Source organism: Chaetura pelagica, unplaced genomic scaffold (genome assembly GCF_000747805.2).
Source record: "Chaetura pelagica isolate M959 unplaced genomic scaffold, ChaPel_1.0 scaffold656, whole genome shotgun sequence".
Lineage (NCBI taxonomy): Eukaryota > Metazoa > Chordata > Aves > Apodiformes > Apodidae > Chaetura > Chaetura pelagica.
Window position 1 is genome coordinate 244,599 of NW_009953577.1, and position 15,191 is coordinate 259,789.

A 15,191-nucleotide genomic window follows, 5' to 3' on the forward strand; every position below is an offset into this window, starting at 1 on the left:
GCTGTTCCTTTAAAAGCCTTCACCAAGCTACACAGATCAAATGCTAGACAATTACATTGAAATTTATAAGACATACATAATTTTTGCCATACTGCACTATATTCAGACTACACCAATTGCTCCAACTACAGTTCTAGAAAATACTCATATTTATCTACTCTAAAAACACCCTTATAATCTTCTTGTTAGGAATTCAGTGGGCATGGGAAGAGGTGGAGGTTTTCCATGCTTCTGGTTCTGCAGGTGCACAGAAAAAAAAAAAAAAAAAAAAAAAAAAAAAAAAGACAACAAAGAGGGACACACCATTTCCCTTGTAAAAAGCAGGTGCACAAAAAAAAAAAAAAAAAAAGAAAAAGAAAAAAGGCAGCAATGCAGGACACCACCTTTCACTTTGAGAAAGAGATGATCCACCACATTGAAATTGAAACTGGTTTTACCCATGTTTCCAAATCACTGAAGCACAAAGCTGAGGTTCAAACCTACTGTTTTTAAAGATGTACTGTTCCCATGCAATCAGCATATTCTTACTGGCAACGTCTTGGAACAAAGGCTAACAATTTCATTGTATTCTTCTTCTAGTGAAATCATTACAGTTTTGTTATTTAAAAGGTCATTTGCTGATGAGCTACGAGTTTCTCAAGAGATGTGATAGCTTTTCCAAAAAGAAGAAAAAGAAATTTGAGGCCCCAGCCTCACAAAGAAAGTTTTGCTTCACGCAATGAGACCACTCAGAGATGTAAAACTATAACCCATCCAGCAAAGTATCTGTATGTCAGAGACCAAAGGAACATGAATTGATTGTATAGAGATATAGCATCACTGTACTCACTGTAATGCAGTAACTTTTGATGTTAGCGTATGTTTTCCCCCTTCAGCTCAAAGGGTCTGAAGATAACACTATCACCCAACAAAGGACTTCTCACCTTAGCAACTGCAGACACACAAAATCTGCAGTTGGTCTCCTGCACTCAAGCAGATCATTTGAGAAGCTTAGATAAACAGCTGTTAATCCTGAGTGTGGATGTTTCCACATTTCCAAAAAGGAAAGCAGATTGTAACCCTCCCCTCACAAACTTTTAAAGCCTCAGATCTAAGGGAGTACTACCTCAGCAAAATTGTTCCACATGATCCTTTGAGACCATCCCTCTGCCTTCAGGCTTCACAAGGACTCTGGAAAAGGTACTCCTCTCTCTTCTACCTTGGCCCTCACACAGGCTTTCTGAAGATTTTACCACAGATTAGGAAAACCAGCAGAAATGCCCCACCCCTTCTTTATGGAGATTTTTCAGGAAACTAGAGCTGGTTGTTTCTGTTCTGCCATGCTTCAGACACCACAGTTATGCCCTGTAAAGTTTTCAGATGCCAACAGTTCTAGCAGAAGACTAGATTTACTTTTTACTGGTATTGATTTGCTCTTGCAATATGCAAAGAAGCAATTAAAAGAATTCAACTAATTACACAGTCACATATTATAAGCGCCACAGTAGAAATACTGGCTCAGGGGATCCCTCCCATTCAACAGTTCAGTGAATTCCCAACAACTTGGCTCCCTCATCTTTATATTGCTACCATCCATTGCTACTCCTGGCCTTGCTGCTGCCACAAGCATTTCAATTTTCAGTATAAACCGTGAAGTTAAGTTTATGTTACATGACAGATATATTCTTCATTAAAAAAGGTAATAACATCTTGCTGCATTTGTGAGCAGCACACCACAGCAAAGTGCTTTCACTCACCTCAACAGTCAAAAGCTGAGTGTTCAGATTAGCAAGGTTCCACCTGAAATAGCTACAAAATGGAAAAACACTGTTTCCAACTCTTGGCAGTGTTAAAGGAGTCAGAAAAATCTTAAAAGACAATAGACTTAAAAAACTTGTAAGCTTATATAAAAATATGTTACGAATTTCAGTTTTTCCTTCCTAATAATTCACTACAATTTACCAGCAGCACAAAGCAGGGATATGGTGAAACTTAAACAAGTTAGTTTGGATTCCATTTCTGCTTTAAACACAGTATTAGTGATACTGATGTCTCTCCGAGTTCTATATTTCTCAACATCAGAAGCCAATTTTTCTTTAATGATACTAAAGTTATCTGTCTTATCCACAGATATGATATCTAAATGAGCACTGGGTTCTAAGACACACTGTGCACCCAACACACTCCTTTTCAGCCAGTTAGACATGCAAGGCTTATTTACACATCTAATGAAGATTTAGAAGCTGAATGTTAAGAGACTTTTTTTTTGGTGTTTCTTTTGGTGGGGGTTTTTTGTTTGTTGTTATGGTGGGTTGTTGTTGGGGTTTTTTTTGAGCTTTGACCATGTTCACCACAAATTATAAAAAAAACTACCATTAAAATAAATCCCATAATAATTACTGCTTTCCAACAGACTGGTCCCTGTAGTTGAACTGTTACTTAACGTGCTTCAGCCAGTCTCTACTATAAAGGAATGGAGACACCCCAGGCAATATTCACACGACAAGTATTGAAACCAGCTGCTGCAGAGCCACCTTAGGAAAAAAGGTTTCTCGATTTAATTGGGAAAACAGGAGGAAGCATAAATTTTACTGCCATTAATAACTTCAAGCAATCCCGAAATGACTTTACCTCACCCTGATCGCTGGACATGTGCTTTCTGTTAGGGTCTTCGCCACATCTGACCCCTATTGTTTGCTCACTTGATCAGGTAAGAAAATGTATGTTTCTTTATAGGATAAACGAGGCCTATTAAAGCCAGAAAAAACACTGCAGTAGCCTATAAGAAGCTCCATTTTTCAACAGATGTGTGAAGCTCCATAATAAGTTCATTACGAAAAGGCCAAGTGAACTCATAAAGAGAACACACCTACTTTAAGCCTTCTTAAAAGAAACTTTCATAAAAGGAATAGAACATTAAAACAACACAGCACTCCGTTAATTAGAGAGCAAAGTACTTCTTGGGTTTTTAAGCAGCAGCCAACATGTAATCCAGCTTGGCTGCACACCATATCAAGACCCGATTGTTAAGAAACGCAATGCTCAACTGTTTGGCAATTCTGTGATTGCTCATTAAACCTAACTTGTAAAGGATGGGGAAATATCAGAGGAATTTCAGCAGTTTCCAAAAAAAGATTTTAGATAATAAAATTCTCAAAAATTCTATCAATTAACTCAGTGAAGACAAACTCTTCAGGGAGGACTAAATCAGACTATCAGAAGTCACTCTCTGCTCTGGTTATCTTCAGCTTAAAAAACTCATAGGAAAGTTTTACCTACTTTGACATTTGCAAACTATTGCACAAGCTTTAGACTTCTATGTAAGATCAGGTGGCTATTGCTTCTCAGTGTGCTGATACAGAGTCTTGGAACACCAAGAAATGGAGAACATCAGGCCAGGATGCTCACATTAATAGAGCCTGTAGGGTTGATATACACTGTGACTGGCAAAAGTATTCTACTGTTGATGGGGACTGATGATACTGTAATTCAGAGTGTTTTCTGACAAACACTCATCTACTTGACCGACTACAAGTCCAGAAAGACAATTTTCTTTCAGTCACTGTAACCTGTACTGGAAAACATAATCCAAGATGTTCATCATCACCTTAGATCTTTTTGAGCTTGAACATCTTGGCACTGTGTAACACAGTCACAGCCACATGGACAACCCTTCTGCGCTTCATCTCCCACTTGGGCCAGATTTGCAACTGGTACTGTTATGTCATCCACAAGGTTTTCAGCTCACCAATATTAGTGTTCAGTCAGACCTCGATTTTCAAAAGCAACTAGTAATTTTGAGCAACCAAAGAGAGAAACTGTAGTCTGACTTCCAAGTATATTGGGTTTCATTCTTTAAACATGGCTTGCACTGGGAAGTGATGAATGGCATTTCAAGATAACATGCAGCCAGTACATCTAACACCTGTCCAGCAGCTGAAAGGGATGAACATACATATCACAAAAATTTTTGCTCCTTGCATGCAGCCAGACCTGCTCCTTTTACCCTTTGAGCAGCAATAGTTCCCATTACAACAGCTTCCGAACCATTCCCTACTACTAAGTCTTTTGAGAGGAATAACTAACTCATGGGTGGACACAAACTCCAGTACTGCATGCCACACCTTCACACTGCCAGGAGCTCCTGAACAGAGAGGTCCACCAAGCAAAGTCTGCAGCCTGCCATAACACACACAGCAGCACTCAGCTGCTTCTGCTGTACAAACTGCCTGCTGTTCTCATGGAGAACTATTTGTCTCACTTCACAAACGCTAAGAAACCACTCAGACACAGCACAAAATAGCACCCTTATTAGAAGAATGTGAATCACAAGCTGTGCCTGTATTTAAGAGAGCTATACTAAAAATTTTATATTTGGCTTGGCCTGTTAACTGAAAAACAAAACTGGATTTGGTCCAAACAATAAGTGAGGGGGTTTTTATTCTTCCTTGTAGACAATGTTTTCTTCTGTTTGCTGCCAGGGCATTTACTTCAGAAACCAATCACATCCAGGGGGAGAATTATGACAAAGGGTAACATTTCCCTTTGTCCAACAATGGAAGAGCATTCCCAGGCTTAAAGGAAGGATGTGAATCTGTGCTCTTAAAGTTCAGCTCTGTGTTCCCCTTTTCAGTGAGAATATTTTCAACAGTATGAATATACTAACCACCAAACTGTACTGTATTTGGAGCAAGTTACTCTTCTACCCAACTTCACCTGCATTATGCCATGCAAAGCAAAATAACAGCACTATGAGGGTGAAGCAAACCTCCACAGAATGGTCTATAGTGTGCTGCTTTGGTCTCTCCTTCCAAAGTGATGATTAGAGGGCATTGAATTTGTGCTTTCCACATTTCAGGCAAATGTCTAGTTTAAACCACCTGATGAATTCATATGAAATCTCACCTTAATCCACTGAAGCCACACTTCACATATGCTCACACAAATTATTCACACAAACGCATAAAAAAGAAGGATCACTCTAAATACAATTTGAAGTATTATAGCAAAGCCAGCAGTACAAAAATGTTCCCTGTGAGGCCATGGTGACTCAACAATTAGAAGGTTTTCTTAAAGAAATGAACTCACACAAATCAGCAAAACCTCTTTTTGGACCTCTTCAAGAAGCTTGTGTATGGAAAAACCTGAATAGAGCAGGCTATCTTTCATAGTCCTCCACAGTTCTGCTTCAGCTTCTGATCTCTAAGCCAAATTTCCCTCAAGTGCACCCGGTCCTTTGAGATTCAGAGCATAACAAAGATCAGCTGTAGTTGATTAACTTGGGTGACTGGAGGCAGCAAGAGGAGTCTTCTCATATACAATGCTTCAGACTTGTGAAGAGAAGCCACGAAAACTAGCAAGTGGTGTTGACTGGCAAAGCTAGATGGGGAAGCAGGCACTGGCACTATTAAAAAGAAAAGACTAATTAAAATGAAAACCAAGACTAAGCAGAACGTCTCATGTCCATGCTTTCAACAGCTGCTTCCAAACTCTGGAGTGACAGAAAAAAATAAGATGGTGGTTCTCCAATATAACCATGCCATACTTAGTCCATCCCTGATAGCTCAACTGAAGCTAGTTCCTCCCCTCCACTTCAAGCATCCACCTACATTTAGAGCCTTCCTGCTTCCAAGACACTGAGTGCCCTTTGGGAAAGCAGCACATCTTCGAGAACTGCAGACTGCAGCCACCTCTGTGCTAAACCCTAAACCACAGCCTAACTGATCACATCCTTTAATTCTTTGCAATCTCAGCTCTCTCCTTAAACACCTACTATACTTAATATATACTCATCTCAACCCCAATGCTAAAGACACAAAGGCACAGCATGCACAATGTTAATTTTCAGTAGGCCAAGTCAACAAACTTGACCTCTTGGCATTAGGAGCTGTATGGTAACTTGTCAACAGCTGTTGAGGTGTGTTAGCACTTTAAGGTGACCTGCACATGCAAGCTGAAGGGTATCGACTTGAATGATGTGAGTTTAACACCCAAGTAACCTGTATAAAAGTGGCATCTGGCACATGACTATTTAATTATTAAAGACACAGGCTTCCCTGAGAAAGGATACACAAAGTGATGTATTTGAGATTTGAATCACCATATCAAGAAGAGTCTCAGGAGTCACAGAGTTGTCTTAAGAAACAAGTAACAGACAATATTTCTACCTAAGTTTTCTATCCAGCTCCCTACAAAATAAATATCAAGTATTCAAGAGGGAGGAACTAGGGCAAACTGCACATGCCCCTATGTAAAAAAAAAAAAAAGGAAAAAAGAAAAAGGGTTAAACACTTCTAAGTAAAGGCAAGAACCATTTGTAGAGTCAGACAGACAGTGAAGCTTCTTGAAGTACTAGTAGAACTTGCTGCAGATACCTTAGCAGCCACTTCAGGAGCAGACTGCAATTTCAACAGCCAGTTCTTGTAAGCTAAACAGCCTTCCACACAGATCTACTTACAAGTCCAAGAGAATAGCATTTGAAAATAAGTTCTCCTCTCCACATTAGAATCAGGCACTAGAAAGTAGATATTTAACTGATCAGTTTAGTCTGACTCCAACACTAAATGGAAAATTTCTGGGAGTAGGAATTTCGAAGTGATTTGTGTCATGCCACTGCTTGGGGAGACAAGCACCCAGAAGCCCTAGCCTTAGACCACAGCACTAGCTGCTGTACAAAGGGAGACATTCCTGCTCCAAAAAGCTTACAATCCAAGCTGAACCAAACTACCTAGCCATATCCTCTCTCAAACAAGAGAAAATATATTTCCTGACCGGCTTCTACTTCTCAGTTTGCTAATAAAGCAAACAACATTGTCTTGAGGAAAAAAGTGTAAAGACAAGGGATTCCAAATGCCATTTTTCTTCTTCCTCCTAGCTCAGCCCAGAGGAAGATAACAAGTGCAAATGTGGTTGTGAGGCAGAAAGCGTAAAAAGATCTGAGGTGTTCCAGGATATATCAAGTAGCTGCTATATTAATCACTCACAGGATCAAGGCTGCCAAAGCTGTTTAAGTTTTCATGGTATTAACTTGTACACTAAACAACAAGATCATCTTAAGGTTGAATGTAAAATTGAGAAGGCAAACAATCCTAAGAGGCTACACAAAGCTAGAAGAGAAAGAAAGCTCACAGATTCACTGTTGCATTCCACTTGTTCCAATCGCATCTGGAAACACCAGCTACACTGCATTTAGTACATCCCAAACCAAACATCTCAGAAAGCTTGAACAATATCTTGCACCACTGTTCCACACATTCAGGACTTCACAACACCAGGCTCAAAAATGAGTACTCAGCAATTCTTATGGCCAAATCCTACTAAACAGTCCATATACCAGAGCAGCCTCTCAATAGTATCAGCTCAAGAACACACAAGGAGCAATAAAAACTCTCTCCTGAGAACTTCAGTGTACAATAATGATCACATTGGACAATCCTCTGCTTTTTCCAAACTCCTTATTGTTTCCATGGCTTTTCCCCAAAAAAAGTTTCACTAGTATCTGAAGTACTCACATCATCTTCACACAAGTTGCAGACCACCAAGCTCAAAGTCTAAAAATTAGTACTGCCTATAGTTGAAGCTGAAAAAGGTAGGAGATTTCTGTTCTCTGTATCTGGACCACTAAGGGAACAAGAGGCAGCAGACATCTTAAGCTTCATTAAAAAAAAATAATTTAAGAAAAGTTGGTATCTCCATAAGCTAAGCTCTGAGAAGCTGCTGTCTTTTTTTCCTAGGTGCTCCTCCAAAATTACAAGCATCACCCATGTATCAACTCACATGGGTTTAAGGTAGTTATTGAAGTTATTTTTAAAGACCAGAACACTCACTCAACAGTTTAAGAGAAGCTAGGAATCAATCTCCTGGGAACCACACTATTCTAAACTTACATTTAAACTTGCATTTTGAACGATTTTTTGAATGATAAAATGTTGGGAGTAGCAAAAAAGTTCTCTGGCAAATAGAAAAGTAATGTAGCAACTTTTAGGCACACTGTGTCATGAGACAAACAGGCTCACTGTCCCTGCTGAAGTGTCTATGTTAGAAGTAAACATACCTAGAAGTGCAGTGAGTTTGGGAAGCAGACCAACTTGTACCATTTTATTTCTCAGGCCCGTGTCGAAGGAAAGATTTAGTAAGAGTCGAAGAGTGATGTTCAGCAAGTCTTCATGTTCACAGGGTACCATTTTGACAAGTTTTTCAACAATATCCATTTCAACCTGTATATCAAGAAAAAGAAAGATCCATAATCCATCCAAACTTAGCTTTGTCTTCAATCATAGAATGGTTAAGCTTGGAAGGGACCTTAAAGGGCATCAGGTTCCAACCTCCCTGCTATGAGCAGGGACATATATTCACTCATATGCAAATACATTTCCAATTTGTACCCGTAATCATGACTGTCCATGCATTTTCATCTGAAGCAGCTTTGCTTACATCTTTGTGGTTGAAGTATTCTAGATTGGGTTACTGGGTAACGTTGATTAAAAATGTTTTTGAACCAAACAGTTCAGATGCCTTGGAAGTATTCCTCACAGTTGGAATACTGCAAGAATGTGGTCAAGACATCACTTGCAAGACCTGTTTGGGGGGGGGTGTGGGGGGGTACAAAACTCATTTAAACACAAGCAATCCTGGAGCAATTGTCATTAGCGTCAAAGAGATACCCAACCAAGAACGACAGAAAATTGGCATCCAAAAACTATTTGAGACATTTTGTTATGCATTTCAAATGAACCCCTAGACAGAACACTGCACATGCTCTCAGAAGAGGCATGCCATCCTGTACATTAATTTAATAAAAACCATGAAAGTCATCTTGAAACATGTATCACTTTCAAATTAAAAAGTGGAATCCAGGAACTGAGAAGTGGTGTCAGTTTCTGAGATCATGTTCACTTTACCATCCAGAAAAGATATCTGAGCATTGGCAAAACTGGCAAGACTTCAGAAAGTTATGATCTTTTAAGGAACATTTCTGTTTTATTTGACATAATCTTTTAAATGCATTTTTTATTTCCCAGAACCTCCTTTGGCTAGAAAGAGGGACATAAAACCAGCCTGCATTCTTCAAAATTTTGCACATATGTAACTAGCCTTCCAGTTATAAACACACATAGAATGAATACAAAAAAAAAAAAAATCTCCGCACATGGCATAGTGCAATAATCAAGCAACTGACTGGATACCTTTTGATCAAAAAACAATCAGATAGCAAGGACTCCTACTTCACTGCTTTGAATTTAATATAGTACTTGAATATCAAAGGAAAGACTGTGCTATAAATATAAATAGATTGAGTTTTGCTTAGAATCAGGCATTGCACAGCTAATGTGAGTTCATTTTGTTTTTGACATCCTCGTGTTATTACCTGATATAAATATTAGAACACCTTCTCCCTCACTGGTAGCTTTCCTTAATAATACAATGGAGAAAAAAGTATCATCCTTATTATCAGTAAGAAATGTTCAGACTAGCTGACCTGAAGCATACAAACCTTTGCAAGTCGCTTCAAAACTGTTAAAAAACTCTGCAAGAAAATAAATTCAACAATTTTGTTTCATTTGTCTTTCCACCAAATCAAAAGGAATGCAGAAAGCTTGCCAGAAAAAATCAGCGGGTTGGAGACCTAATCCTTATTTTCCTAATAAAGTCCTTCAGGGCACTACACAAGTATAAACTAAAACAATGACCAATCACCTGATAAACAGTCTACATTCCCCCAGAAAAACATACTTGGTGTCTGACTTTTGTTAAGAAATAGGATACCCATATCTAAATAAGGGAGATACCTCTTGTCTGCAGTGTTCAGTGCATATGGATGCGAGTGACAGTTCCAGTAACAAAGAAGCAATTAATTTTCTACTGCATTTACAGAGATCTTTTCATCTCACAATTTAAGTGTAATCTCAGATTACTGCTGGGCTAAGGAAAATGTACAATTTTAATTTAACAAACTGACACGAAGGCACAGAGCTGAAGGCATGTATCTACTAAAAGCCATTGGAAAATAGGTAAGAGGTACTTGGCTAGAACTTAAAGTCACAAAAAAAAGTGCTACAATTTCAGAAGTCTGAGACTTCACCTAAAAAAAAAACAAAGGAAAAATAGTTCTGCCTCCAGTTCCTTAGGAGCTACTGGCAGCATGAAGGAATAGTTGTGAGGTGCCTTTGAAGACCCAGCTGACCTAGGAAATAAGTAAACTAGTCTAGCCAACTGCAAAAGGATAACTATCCTCTCTTTCCAAGACAATACATGGCAGAGACAACTATATGGTGTCAGAAGTGTCTAGTTCAGGAAAAGAGTCACAGGCATCTCCAGAAGGGGGAGTGTGACAAGACTCTGGAGTGCTGACTTGAAAATTTGGAATGTAATGTATAATTTTGAGGTAGCTTCACTGTTCGGTATGTCAGCTCTTCAAGAGTTTTTGCAATATGTTATGGCTGGATGTTGTTCTACTTTTCTTGCTAGTAAAATGAGTAAAAGGAAAAAGGATATTCAGTGCTACAGATATTTAGGGTGAGGGCAAAGATGCCCCCCCCTCTTCCATCCAACCATACACAGTTTTCAGAGTTCCTACTTTTCCAATATTGTAGTAGAGCACTATGAGCCTTACCATATCATTTTTGTTCTCCATAAAAATGCTGAGTTTCTTCAAGAAAGATACGACCAGGATAAGCAGCTCAAAATTATCACGGTCCAGTGCTTTCACCAACATATGGACAATGTTCTTGTTTCTCATCTTCAGCTCAGTGCGAGTATCCTCAGCAAGATTTAGGAGCAGGTAAAGTGCAACTAAAAGTCCAATACAAAACACACCAACAGATTAGAGACAACAGAACTGAACAAGTCTCTATGCACACATTAAGTGTTTAAGGCTAGACTTTCAGAAGCATTCTGCTGGCTTCACAGTGCATTGAGTACAGGCTAAGTTAGATTAAGTTAAAAAAAACAAAATCAAACATACAAAACCAAAAAAACTCAACTCCTCCCAAACAAACATCATGAAGTTAAGTGAATCACTTTTGCTATTTTTCCTGTAAGAATGACAGATCACTTTAAAAATTATTAGCAAAGTGTTTAACAATGATTATATATTCATCTTCCCTGTGTTCTTTGGCAAAGCTCTTCCATATTCATCCATGCATTCAGTATGTTTAAGACTTCCTGGTCATAACAAGCATCCATAGCACCCTCTCCCTATGTTCACTAACAAGGGAATAATTTGCTATTTGGATTTGGTACCTCTGAGTAGCTGTTCCTGCTTGACAACCAGTGCTTGGTATTTCTTGTAAGTTTTCTCATAGTCCTTTTTCAGTGTTTGATTTTCAGGATCTTCATCAAGTACAATGCAGAAGTCAAGGAGTCAGATCAAAGTTATAGAGTCTAGATATCTATTGTCCTCAAAGGTGTATTCAATCACTAGTAAAAACCAAGAAATCTATGGAATAGCACTGGAAGCATTACCACCCTAACAGCTTCTACACCTATAATCTACACCATTACTTTTTTCTCCTCCTAGTCTTGGATGTATTACATCCTAGTAGTCAGCAGAAATGTTCCCAAGACATACTGCTGGTAAAATAAAACATCTTTTTTCTTGTGTTGTTTTAGTAACTCCAGCTTAATCTCTTCAGCAGTTCTAACTTCTCACTGTTGGATTTCTTCTTATCTGCAATTATGTTTTGCCACTTTCTAGTAAGTTCTACTGCTTTCACAGAAGTTGCTGTATCCTCATATCATATAACTCAAAAACAGCTGTCAAGGCAAGTCAGAAGTCACCAAGCTGCCCCAGCATATCTAAAGGATATCAGCTTTCTTCTTTTTAGCAAGTTCTTCCTGCCAAAGCTCATGTCTCTTCAGTTCATGGTCTATGATATTCATACACAGAGCTCCAATTTTGTAGTGCGTGATTATTCCATGAAATTGAGAAAAACTAAATTGAAGAAAAAACACCTGTGAGGGGAAAAAATACCTGCAAACAACCCCAAATCTGTTTTGACATGTCTGGTAAAAATGCTCCAAAACTGCACCACAGGAAGTAATTAAAAAAGGTATTGACTCTGTGCCCCATAATAACACTTCTCTATTGGAAAATTATTTCAAAACAAGAACAATTCCTGAAAACATTATTAGTTTTGAAAAACTTTTAGAAGGACAAGCAACAGTGTGTTATTCCAAGTAAAAATAAAAACACATACCAATTTTCACAGAAAGGAAAATGTTTTCCAATCAGCCCCACTTCTCATATTCTAAGGCTTTGGATGATCATCTACTCCCCAGAAAAATAAGAGGTCTAAAATCAAGTTGCAATGCAAATTCCATTCAAATTATTTCTAGGCAGGGTATACTGAAACACTGGTGTATCTAAATAGGAGCAAGCACTCACTTCAGTTTTTAATACCATTTCTTCCCTGTGCCAATGCTGAGGGCAACAACAGGTGTCAGCTCAGCCTATAAGCTTTGGGTCAGAACTCTCACCACTTTCCTCCCAGCTCTACTAAACACGGCCTCACCAGGGGGGTACTTTATGTACTTGTTTTTTGTCATTTATAACAAGTGTGTTTCCAAGTCAGCATTTATTTCCTGTTTCAGTGAGGTTTTATAGTGCAGTGCAAAAAAAACAAACAAAAAGCCATTTAGCAGAGAGAAGTTCCTTATGTCCCCATACACAGGGACTCTGCTCACCTTGAAAAGCAGAAAAAAATATAAATTATATTGGTAGCAAGTTCCACGCTTTGTTTCCAGTCTTCCCTCAGCACTCTAGCCAACGCACCCAGGGCAGTTTCTGAAGTGAAACAAGATTTAGATGAGCATTAGCATTTCACCTCTCTCCTTTTGTCTTGTGAGACTCAGAATTTGAATATACCTTATTCTGCATTTATCAGTTTTCTAATGGAAGATTTTCAGAGCTATCTCACTTTAACATGTAACACTGCTCACGAGTTCTGTTTGGAGGCAGTACTAAAATAGAGAGTAACCTGGGTGGTCATCAAGACACAAACCCTAGTAAGGGGTGACATGCAAGAAAACCACAACCAAATACTAAGGTTATCTTAAAATTACCACTAACCTTCAGATCTCATGGCCTCTGCCAGCTGTATGTTCCATATTACCTAGAACTATACCATGTTCACTTCAAAATCCTCTTTAAATTCTACCCTGACAACTGAAGCCTATGAGGTGAGGAAGATTACTACATTAGGCCCACCTAAAAACAGCCTAAGCATCACCCAGTTGTAGGGACACTGGGCTTTGATCAGCCAGCTTATTATGTACTGAGAAGCAAACTAGAGAAAATCCCAAACTAAAGGTGAACTACTTGTCCCTTCAGAAGAAAGCAGCACAGGTAAACAGCACATTAGGAGAAGTTACCACTGGGTTTTAAAGTTACCATTGATAAGCAGTTCTTCCAAATTATCAGGATTCCTAGCCAGCTGCAGGATGAGGGCAGAGCCACGCACTTTGTCAGGGATGTCCTCATACAGTAACTCAATGTACTCATCCATGTCATTGATATTGGCAACTTCATCAATCTGAAAGCAGTCATAAGCAGAGGTTTCAGAGAGAAAGAGAGGGATGTTATTTCAAGATGTTATTCAATCACGACGTTATTCAATCGCAAGACAAAAGAGGGCACAGCTTTGAGTTAAGATCTTAGGAAATAATACAAGGGGAAAAAAAAAAATCAATGCATCCAGAATCACTGCCAATGAACACCAGGAAATCTGAGATTTAATTACAAAAAACAAAGGATGCTCAGAAATGACTCTGTGTCCTGTCCGATGTTCCAGACCTCACTTGCTGTCCTGCTGCGTGCTATAGTTGGAGGGGGAAGTATGCAAGTCAAATATTTTACCCTTTATGGAGATAATTTTTATTCCATTGTGCAATATTTCCAATCCAAGTTCTTTTGTTTAAAAAACATGAAGCAAAAACCCACCAGAATTCAGCATTTCCTCTCCAACCCCCCTTATATAACTGCTTACTTAAGAAGTCAATGGGCTTTGCGTTTTGCTTCTAACACCAATATTTACCTCCATTCCTTCAAATGTCGGTGGATCTTTTGGCTTACTGGGTTTCTCTTTCTTTTCTGTGAAGAAAAAGACATGGTTGCAGTTAAGCTATGGATATTCACAGACAAAAACCATATCCAATATTCTCATACTAAACTTTGTGGTTAAAACAAGGTCAAAGTCCTTTTGTGTCCTACTGATCTGCCAGACTAACACAGCTTCATTATGCCAGGTTTCTGAAGCTGAAACAGCCCACAGGGAGCAAAATAAACCCTGAGGTGCTTTTTGACTCCTCAGTCTAGATGACCAGTTACGGCCCAGTCAGCTGTGAAGTTACTTTAGCAGCTTTGACTCTACTTGTATACTGTGGCAAAGCTACCCCAGGATACACTAAGGCACATATAAACAGAATAAAAGAGGACAAAACAACCAAAGCAGCTACAGCTAAAGCATATAAATAATATTAATCTTTCTTTTAAACTCATCCCATAAGAATCCAATTTGAGAGCCAACCTTACCATTCCACAATTGCAAGAAACCTTGCTAACCTCAGAGTAATGCAGGATCAGGTGTTAACTATGAAACTGTCCCCTGAGCAGAAAGTTTAAGATGAACTTAAGAGATAAACAGGTCCACCAAAATGCCTTGATATCAGAGCAGAGAAATAATGTTCTCAGTAACCTGTTCACCAGGAACTTAAGAGAATTACCCCAAGCTGTTGGCCACACAGACTCTGAAACTCCTCACCCCAGCTTTACAGACAGCACAATTTCAGCCTAGGAACACTATCTACCCTTGCAACAGGTGACAGCAGATCTTTCTAGCAAGATCCTCATACAGTCTTTTTATGTGACTGCAAGTGCAGATGTAATATGAAGAGGCTGCACCTAATAATGGAATCTGTATCTCTCAAGTCCTGCTAAAGCACAAGGCAGCCAGTAAGAAGCATCAATACCAAGTTCAAGCAACCAAAAAGAAAAACTCTTGTTGTTAAAAAGATACTCCCCTCAATCTCTCCAAGACTGTAATTTTTTCCAAGTGTGATTTAACTGTACATCTTCCCCACTCATTATCCCCAAATAACTCATGCATCAACCAAGCTAGGACCTCAGCTAGAAAATCCTCACACAACTGTTGTTCAGTGCTGAAGCAGCCCAGTCCCAAGCTACTTTGTTTTTGTACATTTTCCTTTTCCTGCTG

General features: G+C 38.9%; 1 protein-coding gene across 1 annotated transcript in view; it reads right to left on the minus strand.

Annotated features, from left to right (window-relative positions):
- KIFAP3 (kinesin-associated protein 3) overlaps positions 1-15,191 on the minus strand; it is a 63,249-nt gene that overhangs the window by 46,423 nt on the left and 1,635 nt on the right. Inside the window, exons 3-10 of the mRNA XM_009999705.1 lie at positions 15,174-15,188; positions 14,013-14,063; positions 13,370-13,511; positions 12,664-12,763; positions 11,787-11,911; positions 11,221-11,319; positions 10,592-10,770; positions 8,033-8,195 (exon numbers count right to left, since the gene is read on the minus strand). Of these exons, the coding sequence (XP_009998007.1) occupies positions 8,033-8,195; positions 10,592-10,770; positions 11,221-11,319; positions 11,787-11,911; positions 12,664-12,763; positions 13,370-13,511; positions 14,013-14,063; positions 15,174-15,188 (874 nt within the window). The remainder of the gene's footprint in view (positions 1-8,032; positions 8,196-10,591; positions 10,771-11,220; positions 11,320-11,786; positions 11,912-12,663; positions 12,764-13,369; positions 13,512-14,012; positions 14,064-15,173; positions 15,189-15,191) is intronic.